Genomic DNA, 13,771 nt, shown 5'->3' with positions numbered 1-13,771 from the left:
TAAAGAAATATTTGTGATCGCATACCTCAGTTGCGGAAAACTCAAATCCATCAAGTGATTTTCCTTAAATTTTTTATTTGCTACAGAAATGAGAATTTTCACCAGGAAGTCTTTCTGTTTGAAATTAGATAAGCTATCTAGCGTGCTAATAGGAAGTATTTTATTTTGAACTCATTCAGTGTACCAAAGGCGGATTTAGAGTGGGCACGGTCAGGGTTTGACACTAATGCACGTCCGACCGACCACTAGACTCTACTAGATGAAATGGTAAAATGTCGATTTACTAGTCCGACTGGTCGTGTTGACAAAATAAACAAGAAACTTTACTATAAACAATAAGATATTTTATTCTTAACTAAGAAAATCCCTGTGAAGAGTTAACAATTAAAACCGCGTGATGACATAATCTCTATTTTTAGTTCTAATAAATAGTCGCTGTCGGAAGTGATGTTTTACGAAATTTACTCGATGTTAATGTGTGTAAAGTTATGTTGCGGATAAATAGATATAAACTGAATTTATTTTCATTTAAAAAACAAAACCAATTAATTTTAATTGAAGATAAGAAAGCGTCTATAAAATTAATAAATTACATCGTAAACAGCCATTTTTCGGTGTTGACACGTGTGGAAATGTCTCTATATTCAAATACGACTTTTCGTCCTCAAGGAAAGATGTCCCGAGAGATTCAGAAAAAAGGAATAGGTTGGGAAGAAACAAAGCAGGGCTTATGAAATAGAAATTTTAAAAAAGCGGTTGAGGGCATTTTATTCTAATAAATTGACTAAAGAATTTCTGTGCCGGGTAGAATCTAAAGAAACAGAAAATGCGTTTGAAAATAAAAGCATCAAATTGAATGACGAGACTAAAGATTTTTTTTAGACAATTAAATACATTTTAGTTGAAACTTAACGTTTGTCATTTTAATTAAGTATTTAAATATGGAGAAACAATCAGGTTTTTTTTTAATGGAAAGTTGGTCAGGGCTAGTGGATATAAGGTCAGGCCTAGTAAAAATCATTTGAAGTAGCCCGACTGGTTTAGTGCTCAAAGAAGTAAATGTCAAACGCTGGCACGGGGATGAGACCTCTCTCTAGTGACCCCTCCCCAAATTAAAAAATAGAACTACAGTATAAGATTTGACAATATACAAACAAGCAACGGATAAAGGTAAAAAAATCAATTATTGGTTGTGATTTATTGATTTTAATATGTATAAAGTATAGCTAGAATAACCTATAAAAGTTACATAAAAAGCCCGAGGTTACCTGACCCCCATCACATTGCCCCCCTCTTTTTCTCTCTCTTTCAGCTAATCCTGGATCCGCCAATGTGGATATATGTTCACTTAATAACAGATATTTCACTTACTGCAACACTAAATTGAAGTGAAAATCACGGGACAAGATTTTAAATGTACAAGAACAAATCTTGTAAATAATACAAAAGAACTCAATAATTTAGGAAAGTTCCTACAACAGGCTACAAAGTTTCGATCTTCATGTAACTTATGAATTATGTACTTGCTACGACATATTATTCACGTGTATTGTTATATGTATGTTGAAATGCATTGATTTTATATCCTCAAAATTGTATTTGTATGTCTACTCAGCCTCTACTGTCTTATTTGTATATATTTGTAAGTATTGTGTATTTATAACCGATGAGCTGTATAGCTTAAGGAAATAAAGAATTTGAACAAATGTGTTTAATTACAAAGTGAATGGGAGAAATAAGGACTAATTAAAGGGAAGTTACGGGTGTGTACAATTGGTGTGGTATTATTAATGAGACACAGCAGCGCTTCCTGTCGATAAATCGGCGTCTTACTCAGAGTATGGACGTCTTTGCCTTTAATTAGTGAATTAAAGCATCAATGTTTTTACTCTAGTAAATCATAGTATCAATCTTTTTACTGAAGAACTTAGAAGAAAACTTTTGATGCAGAAAATCAAAGTTTCGTATGCCTATTCTGTTATATATGTAAACATACCAAGACAAAACATCTTTCATTTCGAATGAAATATTTTTGAAGGTGGAGGTGGGTTCAAAAGTCATAGACGATGGTTTGAAGCATTGACATTGGAATAGAAATAATGAACACTTTTAAAAGTTATAACAAAACATTTCATTACATACATACACTGTCCATACGTACAAGATAATCATAGGGAATTAAAATAAGACATTAACTGGAGTTTTGAGGTCTTTGTTGAATTAAGTAAAATGTACATGTAATATCATTGATCATACATAGGGCTTTGTTTTGATTGGATTTGTATGGGGGTGGGGGGTTTGAAAGTGGAAGTTATATAATATATATACCGAATATATTTAATAATAAATGTGATGCATCCATATAAATGAAATATATTAAAAATCTTATGAATCTGTTTATACGCGGTTTCATTACTCGAATTCGACTATAAAGAAACTAAGTAAATGATAAGTATTCAGGGAGTAAATGAATACACATACTTATTATATCACTTTATTTTGTTTCTCGTACCTATCATATCCAGGATATTACTTACAAATATGGCATCGCTTTATGTTTCCGCTTTAGTAAAACATTTCTTTCAATAGTACTTTGTGTATTTCCTACATTTACATATTTAAACAGAAGGTGCTTTTAATACATTATATATCGTCTTCATCATTGAGTCCACTCTGTCACACGTGGGCATTCAAGTTCCACTAAATGCACCTCCTACACAGAAGAACCCTTATTGCGAAACTGGCGTATGTATAATATACACAACGAAAGATAACTTGCGCGGAACGCAGTGTATTTGGCACTTAGTGAGGAACCGGTCAATATTTATTGGAGAGTTGGGACCGGTGCAAAATGCAATAGGACACACATTTATTTTGACTTACATACTGATAGGACTCCAACTATTTAAAAAAAATCAACACTGATAGAACAGCTATATCTTTTTCATTGCAAATGAAAATAATAAATAAATAAATAAAAAATATTTCAAACTTTTATTTCAAATCCCAAAACTTATCTATATATGTATATTACAAACAATAATACTTATAGGTTATAGATTTTGTATGGGAAAATATGACGACCGAGTTTTTTGGCGCGTAGACGGAACGAGCTTGCGAGGTCCGTTCGCGACAAAAAACGAGGTCGTCATATTTTCCCATACAAAGTCTATAACCTTTTTATTATATACTTTCAATTTCATTTAGAAACTAACAATAATTTATTTTTTTACAATTTCTTTATTGGTTTAACTGAGTAAAAGATGAAAAACACGAAAAATTTGAAAATTAATGACGTAGTAATTTGCTTGTGTATTGATTGTGACGTAATGTTTGCGGGCCGGAATGTTTCCGGGCATATATCGTGTGATATATGCCCGCAAACTTTTAAAGAAAAAAGAAGAGATGAAATTGAAAGTATATAATAATGAACTGTATGCTCTGTTTCATGTCTAGGTTGAATAGACACTAGGGACAATTTCCAATAAAACATTGATCCTTTGAAAAATTTTAATATTAAAACATGTACGTGTAAATAGAATTATACAAAATAAGTATTCTGCTGGGAATAAAATTGCAAAAATTACCTGTAAGTTTTGCATGGAGTATGGATTTCTATCATAGAAAATAAGATTGATTGATTGTATCTCGCTCGAGAATATTTCACTCATATGGAGACGTCACCAAGACCGGTGAAGGGCTTCTTTAGGCCTATGCTCGGCGCTTACGGCCATTGAGCAGTGAGGGTTTTTTAGCGTGCCACACCTAGTGTGACACGGGTCATCCGTTTTTAAGGTCATCTCCGAGGACCCGTGACATTCACATCGTTTGGCGATGGAACTGTCACTGTTTTAACGACTTAGGTGGGCAACGGACCATATCGGTCACCTGAATACTAGCGAAAAGTATCATTACTCCCAACGGCTATGAATGAGCTCTTAAATAAACGTACATGTAGCTGTCCAAAGGGAAGAAATATTTAAAATAAAGCATGCAATGGATAGGAAAACATCAAATATTTACATACCATGGCAAATCTAAAGTCTAGGATACATCAGATCTAAAATTACAATGTGTAACAAAAAGGTTAACAGGCGCGTAGCTGCCTATACGCAAGTACGCAACTGCGTACACATTATTTGCTATAAAAAAAAAAGAGAAATTATTTTTACATTTTTATGTCATTGCCTTAAGTGTAACTTTGCGCTATGTATTTCCGATTTATGATTAACTCCAATCATCATGTCTATTCAATCCAATTTGAAAAGCTTCTTGAATTTCAAATTCCTAAAAAGCCGAATTTAATGTTAAAGTCATAATTAATCAATAAAACGATGCTTCTTGTACTTACTAATATCGATTTTATGAGTTCTTTAATAACATAAACAGCCTCATGAAAACATTTTAACAAACAGTCGAGCTGTTTTGAGTCACGTGACTCGTTCGCTCAAATGACAGCGAAAATTCGGTTGACTACAATTGTGTGCTTATGTTATCGAATTTCGGAGTGATATTTTCTTTTAATCGATATTAGTTAGTACAAAAAGCGTCGTTTTATTGATTAATTATGACTTTAACATTAAATTCGGCTCGCAAGTATTTAAAATCGGCCCGAGAATGCCGCCTCCAGGTGCAGACGGCGAATTTGCAGTTTACATAATGGCGCCGGTTTTGACGTTTTCCTGGCACGGTAAATATCAAAATCATAAAAAAGCCAGGAAAAAGTCAGATATTTCGGACTAGCACTTTGAGTGTATTTTATTATACCAGAATTATTACAGGTCTGTGTTGAACACGTATCCATAATTCCCTTATTAATACCTGGTCCAGCAAATGTCGAATCGATTTTAATGTACACCATTTATGTTCGACGGATTTGGAATACCCTTTGTTATTAGCAATATATACCATGTGTGTCTATACTCTACTCATACACCTGTCGGCAACAATTAAAAAATAAACCAACGCAGTTCGTAAAGCAAGTGTCAATTTAACATTTGGTGATTTGGTAATATCAAGCTTCCTAAAACAAATCTGTGATTCTTTTTCTGTCTTGTTTGAATTCATTTGTTTCGAAAATTGACAGCCAAAAAACCCGTTGTATACTCAAAAAATTGGTGATTGTAATCAATAAAACCCAGGAGCTTCCGGGGGCTTCGCCCCCTGGGCCCCCACCAGGGCTTTGCCCTGGACCCACTGGGGGCCTCAAGGCGGCCCCCAGACCCCCTGCCTTACTTTGCGTACACTTCATTTTCTGTCTGGCTACGCGCCTGGTTAAAATATTCTTTTATTCATGCAGAATGGTGACGTGCAACAATGTTTAACCATTGCACGCCGTTTTTATGGTCAAATCTGAAAGACCTATGATCTCACTTCTTACGCCTGGCAAACAAACAGTTACTACTTCCTGTAACAACGTCTCAATATGAGTGAAACATTCTCGGGCGGGACATTAAACAAAATACAACCAACGAACTCACTGTCACGCGGGATCGAGATCGTGAATCGAACCCGAGCTTGGGTTTGCCAGTTGCGAAGCGAGCGCCTTAACCACTAAGCTACCGAGAACTGCCATTAAAAGTCAACCAGTCTTATAAATTCTCCCGATATGACAGCACTTCTTAAAAACATACACTTTAAAATGACATTACAATGTTCTACCAAAATGTGAACAACCTATCATTCTACCCAGTGGCGTAGCTTCCATTGAGGCAACCGAGGCAGCTGCCTCGGTAAAAAAAACAACAACACCTTTTACGTTGTTAAAATGTCGATAGCTTCTGGGGAGCTGCGCCCCCCAGACCCCCTGCCTCGGTAATATTCGAACCCAAGCTACGCCTATGCTTCCAGTTCCAATACACAGGTATCCGGGTTATAATACGTCCTCAGTAACCCTTGCTTGTCGTGAGAGGCGACTAAATGGGGCGTTCCTTCGGATGAGACCGCCGAGGTCCCGTGTCACAGCAGGTGTGGCACGATAAAGATCCCTCACTGCTCAATGACCATAAGCGCCGAGCATAGGCCTAAATTTTGCAGCCCTTCACCGGTAGTGGTGACATCTCCATATGAGTGAAATATTCTCGAAAGGGACGTTAAACAATATTTAATCAATCAATCAATAATCCAATACACAGGTTGTAAGCAGAAAGTCCAATACGAGCATTGCTATTTTACACAAATAATCAATACGTTGTAGATGCTTACAATACGTTACATATGCTTGCAATACGCTGTAGATGCTTACAATACGTTATAGATAATTACAATATGTTACAGATGCTTACAATACGTTACAGATGCTTACAATGCGATACAGATGCTTACAATACGTTACAGATGCTTACAATGCGATACAGATGCTTACAATACGATGTAGATGCTTACAATACGTTGTAAATGCTTACAATACGTTACCCTTGCTTACAATACGTTACAGATGCTTACAATACGTTGTAGATGCTTACAATACGTTATAAATAATTACAATATGTTATAGATGCTTACAATACGTTGTAGATGCTTACAATACGTTACCCTTGCTTACAATACGTTACAGATGCTTACAATACGTTGTAGATGCTTACAATACGTTATAGATAATTACAATGCGTTACAGATGCTTACAATACGTTACAGATGCTTACAATACGTTACAGATGCTTACAATGCGTTACAGATGCTTACAATACGTTACAGATGCTTACAATGCGATACAGATGCTTACAATACGATGTAGATGCTTACAAGACGTTACAGATGCTTACAATACGTTACAGATGCTTACAATATGTTGTAGATGCTTACAACACGTTACAAATGCTTACAATGCGATACAGATGCTTACAATACGTTACAGATGCTTACAATACGATGTAGATGCTTACAATACGTTATAGATGCTTACAATGCTTTGTAGATGCTTAAAACATGTTTTGAGTATACACATACCCAAAACAGTATTTATACATGTATTGTTATAAAATTCTGTATGGACAATGAAAATCTAAACCCCATCTTTTAAGTTCACCATGCATTTCTGTAAACCATCAATCAATGACAAAGCTTTTTCACAATTATGTAGGATACTTTCAAAACGTGGTTAGGTGTGTGCAAGAATGTGCATAGAATCCTGTAGTAAAAATAACTCTATCTATAGATGCTGAACATCTATACCGAATAACATATGAAACAAATAACAAGAAGAATATTTCGTAAATTGAAGAAAACGAAATTCTTATCTGGCTTTCTGATATAAATATAAGAATAATATGATGAAACTATAGGATATTTCCCTCAACTATTACTCCCATTTGAGGATTAATCCTTCCAAAACTGGCATTTTCCCCTCGGAATACTTCCTCATTAATTCTACCGGTAATCAATATCCTTTATCAATCAAAAAGCTCGATAGGCGAAACATTCCATGAATCCCGAGATCTACATGTATGACGTAAAAACAGCAGACGTCATGATAGATCATAATGATGGCGGAAATGGGGTTTGGCATTTGCATCAAACAAGAATTACATCAAATGTGAACACCAAAGCGGTTATTAAAATGGTGAAAAATTCACTTGGAACTTTTCCGAGTGGATGGGATTCAGGAAATGTGGTCAATGTTATAATAACGCCCGAAAAATGCTTCGTTATGATAAAGCAGTTATGGGGGAATCTGGAAATAGCAAATTTACCCCTTTCCTCGCCAAACATGTTTCATTTGAAGGTTCTGTCGCTTCAAGATTTAGTCCCCCCCCCTCTCTCTCTCTGTCTGTCTCTTTCTCTGTCTGTCTGTCTGTCTGTCTCTCTCGGGACCATGGAATTGCCATTTCCGTCATACCCATTCTATTGCTGTGTATTAGTGGCATACGTTGTATAACTATTAGTAAGACGTAAAATGCAAAAATATCTGAAGCCAACTATTTGAGGAATTATGATGAAATGTATATTAACAAATGGGAAATATATAGGCATTTTTGGTTCCTAAAGATCGCTAAAAACAAATAGTATTTCTATAATTGATTACGAACAAAATGGGCTCATGGGATTTGTGTTTAGAATTACTGTGGCTGTGGAAAAAAAAAATGAAAAACAGTAAGTCCTCCCTCTTTCGACTTTGAAATTTTCGTTTTCGTTCACACTCTTTTTACCATCATGACAGTTTCCCTAATCAATCTTCCATCCCCAATCGTAGGATACCAAGGCTGTTTCCATAACGACGACCCATACAGCCCATTCAGATAAGCGTCGTGACAATAATTATACCACCATCCTCCGAAATGTTCACCAGCACAGTCCATATAATTTCTACCATTGTCTCGATCTTTGGTGGAAAACATCATTCCGTTTATCGCGTCACTGGACGTTGTCTTTGTCATTCTGTCTCCTGGAAGAAATACATTTTCTCAATTAGTATAAGCACAATACCTTCACAATATCATGGTTCGCATATATAGAATTTTCATACTTCGTGGTGACGAAGCCCTAACGGGCTTCAAACAGTCTGATGATTTTATTTATAGAACGGTATTCGGCATATATCCATTACTTAAATAGTAGGGTTGGTGGTAAAATGGAATATCTCGATCATGATGAAATCGTCAAATCATTGTTGGATTGTATGATTGATTGATCTCTCTCTCGAGAATTTTTCACTCATATTGAGACCTTTACTCGGCGCTTACGTACCGGTAAGGCCATTGAACAGAGAGGGTTCTTTAGCGTGTCAAACCTACTGTGACACGGGACATCCGTTTTTTAAGCTCATCTCCGAAAACCCGTGACATTCACACCCAATGTCGAGCGTTTGGCGATGAAACTGTCACTAACTTAGGTCTGTCGTGGCCGGGATACAAACCCCGGTCTTCCGCATGCGGGGCGAACGCTCTAACGTCTAGGCCACCACGGCGGTTCATTTTTTGGATATATTGGATGAGCTCTTTGAATTTGATATTGATTTTTGTATGCCCTATCGAGGTGTTAATACCTACGGGTGGCAAGTAATTGACCTTTGTAAATCCACAGTACGAGAATTTGTAACGGTCGAGTTGAAGGGGATGAAAATGTTCGAATTACGTTTTTAACCACCTAGGAGCAAGTGATATTGATTATTTACTTGCGCAGAAAAAAAAATGTTTCAGTTTGATAAGTAATTTACAAATAGATGATTTTAACATTTGGTCTGACCATGCACCGATTCTCTTTACTTTAAAATGTACCAATAATATAGATTCTGTTAATGTTGTCAATAACGTAAATGTGCCAAATGTTATTCCAATAGATGGAATGACGTGTTTACGTGGATATCGGAGGGGGAGAATCTACACAAACACAACAGAGTGCAACTAAATCCCATTGTAATAGGGAATTGAAAATGGATAACTGGTACAAAATGTGGTACTAATCGAAAAGCATTATGAATTTGACATATTAGTGTCTGAGAAAAGGAAATTCTGACATCGGGGCTCTAAGTGTTTTCATTTGATAGACGCGTTCTACATTTTTAAAAATAGATATCTATAGAATATTTCTTTACATACATAGGTGATACAGTTTCCATTATTCCTAGCAGAGACATACCGTGTATGCACTAAAAAAATCATGTGCAAATATCAAAATACTCACGTAAATCAAAGTACTTAAAGTACTCGTGGGAGTTGAACATTGTGGAAATTCAGTTAGAAAAGATAGTACTGGAAGGGTAGGGGGATAAATGACTGAATATTATCATGATTTTAGATACAAATCAACTGTTGTTGTTTTTCAAAGCGTTACAACAGCAAACATGGATAATGGAAGGCCCATGGGCCACAACGCTCCTCGAGTAACTGAAGTCGTGTTGTTGTTTTCTAGAATTTCACCCCTTTATATTCTCATGAAAAATGTGACCACATATTATGGCCCAAACATTCAAATCAATATGGTTATCAATGCCTTGCAGTTATGAAGAAGTTTTTCCCCTGTATATATACATTCAAGTTTAATCCTAGTTATAGCTAATTCTAAGGATTCATTACTTGAAAAGGTAGTCCAATTTGCTAAACTGTCACCTGAGTATACTACAGTCCTGTAGAGGATCAATGGAATGGTAAATAATTGTATAATAACTCAAAATAAATGAAATGCAAAAAAATTAAAAATTGTCGGGCATCGGAAATGCACAAGCCGAGTTGCGCAAGGAATGGGCATAGAGGGAACCGGCAGAAAAGTTTTCAAGAATTATCAAGCAGGGAGCAAAATTTTGCGTACATAAATTTCAGCCAACTTAAATCCTTTGTGACCTTGACCTTTAACCCTTGACCAAAATCAATAGGCTTCTTTGTCTCATGAAGGGCGATAATCCATCTAAGTTTAATTGACATCCTATAATTTGTTAAAAAATTATAGTGCAGAAAACAAAATTTTCTCCAAATTTCAGTCTATTTATAGCCACTGTGACTTTGACCTTGTGACCCCGGAATCGATAGGCTTCTTGTCTTACTTAATCGATCTAAGTTTGATTGAGATCCTATAATTCGTTCAAGAGCTATGGTGCGGAAAACAAAATTTTCTCCAAATTTCAGTCTATTTATAGCCAGTGACCTTGACCTTTGACCTAGTGATCCCAGAATCGATAGGCTTCCTCATCTTACTGAGGGTGACAATCCATCTAAGTTTGAATGAGATCCTATAATTTGCTCAAGAGCTATGGTGCTGAAATGAAATGTTGATGCGTGCCCGCCTGCCCGCCCAAAGGCACTTCATCAGATCATAAGCCGAGTTCGACTTCACCGCAACTCCGCTAAAAATGAAACACTAGTCAAATAATGTTATTTATTGCCAAGGTATTTGGGATATTATACTGTGGCTCAAACAGGGGGTGAATGAACCTGACAGTATGGAAAGCATATAGTGGAATCAGACTTGTGATGCTGGAAATCTATAGTGATTAATAAACTATACATGTACAAGATCCATAACTATTTTTTTAATTCAGTTTGTGGGGGAGAATCCTCATGTCTCTTTCATCTGTAGACAAATAAACAATGTGTTTTGACCAGAGCAATTTCCAATCCTTTTTGCAGCATAAATTCAACATTGTGGCAACTGGGTTAAACTTTGATAGTGAAGTAATACATGGCAGCACCTTATCCCATGCTCTTAAAATTTCTGTTTGACACACACTCATGACATCCACTCAAACATTGCAGAGTGCAGCAAAATCCCATTGTAATAGGGGATTCAAAATGGATAACTGGTACAAAATATGGTACATACTATTCAAAAAGGATAATGAATTTGACATATTGATGTCTTGGAAAAGGAAATTCTGACATCGGGGCTCTAAGCGTTTTCAAACATTGTCATTTGATAAAAGTGTTCTACATTTTTAAAAATAGAGATTAATATTATGATCCCGATCCCGATCGATAATAACAGGCGTCAAAATATGTACAGAAGAAAAAACATTGAAATCGGTATGTAAAACCAGTTTACAGCGAAAAAATTTGTGAAACAGTGAACTATTATACTAGTGTTAACGTCTGTTCGCATATTCCAAAGTCTTTCATTGAATAAATTACTGGAAATTGATTATCAAAAATGTCGACATCATACCAGACAAGATCCAAAATGGCGGCGGTCTTCTCAGACCTAGGTAAATTAAAAGAAAGTGCTGTAATGCACACCAGAGAGTGGACTTCACATGTTTTTGAGAAATATAAAATACCTGAAAAACCACATACACCGTCAGGTAAAGGTGCAAATGCTCCTTATGAAGATTTGAATATAGAATTGTATGACCCGAACGCAAACATGCTAGGATTTCGAGTTAAATCTCATGAAAGATTGTTGTACTGGATCAAAGCCATAGGTTGCAGATATTATCTTTCTGCTGGAGAAGTTTGTAACTTTGTGTGTGAATGGGTAGATAAGAAGAATGAAAACGATGAAGTCAATGAGGTATTCATACAGCTGGAAAAAAGAAACAGCAAATATGCAGACTATGACACCGAGACTGATGAGAAACTCATAACTTTTCACATTTACCCAAACACTCATCTTATAACTGTTCAGGGACAACAGTATGTGTGGTGGGCGGATCATGAATTCTACTATTTGAAAAACATTGTTGACATTGCTGATGGTATACGTGTAAAGCATACAGAACAAATGTTTCCACCATCTGAAAATATATTGTTAAATGACTCCAGCTGTGCAGATGATAAAGACTTTAAAAGTGTTCTTGGTGATGATTCCATCACTTTTGTGAAAAAAATTAGTACATCGACACCTCGTGTGGTTTCACCAAAACCTGTTCTACCTAATGATATTCAAAGTGTTCAATGTGAAATAAAGAAGATGAATCAGAGTATTCAGATGTTGGAGTGTGAAGTCTGTAAAATTTTACCTACAGTTTCTTGTTTAGAAGAAAAATTCACAACTCTCACTGAAAAAAACATTGAAAAAACTATGCAGATTACTCTTGAAAGATATCTGGACCCAATTCTCAAAGAAAACATTCAATTGAGAAATGAGTTACATGAACTGAAAACAAATACACAGAAGGAAATAAAACTCTTACAAAAAGATGTAGCAGTGTTAAAATCTCAGACCATGGTTACCATATCCAAAAGTTGGCCACAAACTCGGACATGTGAAAACGAAGTGATGTTCGAAACAAGCCATCAAAAACATGTGGACGGAGTTCAGAAACAATATACACATACATGTTTGTCCACAGAAGAGGACACATCATCTATGCCAACAGAGCATCCCAATGAAATAGCTGAGCCAACAAAACCACTGTCACGTCCTCATAAAATTGAGATTGTAATGGATTCACATGGAAATGGTATTGACCCTCGAAGGATGTACAAAAACCAAGATATAAACATTCATGTTCTAGGTGCTGGAAAGAAGAATCTAGAGGGAGCTATGCAGTATGTACAATCTTTAGAGTCCCCTCAGTATATAGTTGTTGGTGTTGGCAGCAATGATATTGCAACAAAATCGTCGGAGTCTATAGTTACTCAGATAGAAAATCTTGTGGTCTGTGCGCAGAAGAAGCAGTGCAGTGTACACATTCTGTCTCTACTGGAGAGAATGGATCAAGAAGACTATAATGATCGCGTCAGAACTGTAAATGACAAACTGAGCGAGTCATTAAAGGACACAGAAAATGTTTATTTTATCAGAGTTGACTCATACCTAAATGCGGAAAATCCCCAGCTGTACGGGGTTGATGGTGTACATCTAAATGATGATGGACGAAAAACGTTGGTGAAACTAATGAAAGACCATCTAAATCACAAGCTTGGAATGAAACCCTACAAAGACTACGGTGCGCGAAGTGAAAACTCTGAAAGAAACTCTAACCATGCAGGAGAATTCAGTAGCGAAAGGACCAAAACAAGTTATGGGCGTAAAAGAACTAACACTCGTAGACAGCATAACAGTCGTAATGGTGGATACATGCAAAACGGCCCTCACAACCATTGGTATCGTGGCCCTCAGAACCGTGGTCTCCGATATAATGACCTCCGAAATGGCCCTCACAACCATTGGTATAGTGGCCCTCAGAACCGTGGTCCTCCATATATTGACGGAAACAAAACTCAGGGTGATTATCTTACAAGCAAGCAAAAGCAGTTAAGCACCGTGTTTAACCAACTATTGAAAATGATTCAATAGTCCCTCAACATTTTCAATCAATTATGTACTCTAATGCATATATCAAGTATCTGTAGATCAGTTTGCAGTTGTTTTATAATTTTTGAATATGTTGATAATCTGA

The 13,771-nt window shown here is 36.1% G+C and overlaps 1 protein-coding gene across 1 annotated transcript in view; it reads right to left on the bottom strand.

The window, feature by feature from the left end:
- Positions 1 to 8,057: 8,057 nt before the first annotated feature.
- Positions 8,058 to 13,771, bottom strand: part of LOC125665386 (angiopoietin-1-like) — a 51,434-nt gene continuing 45,720 nt past the window's right edge. The window contains exon 6 of the mRNA XM_056151207.1: positions 8,058 to 8,383. Coding sequence (XP_056007182.1) covers positions 8,133 to 8,383 — 251 coding nt within the window. The 3' untranslated portion in view covers positions 8,058 to 8,132. The remainder of the gene's footprint in view (positions 8,384 to 13,771) is intronic.

The sequence above is a fragment of the Ostrea edulis genome, chromosome 10 (assembly GCF_947568905.1).
Source record: "Ostrea edulis chromosome 10, xbOstEdul1.1, whole genome shotgun sequence".
In the NCBI taxonomy this organism is placed as follows: domain Eukaryota; kingdom Metazoa; phylum Mollusca; class Bivalvia; order Ostreida; family Ostreidae; genus Ostrea; species Ostrea edulis.
This window is presented reverse-complemented; position numbering and strand designations above follow the sequence as displayed.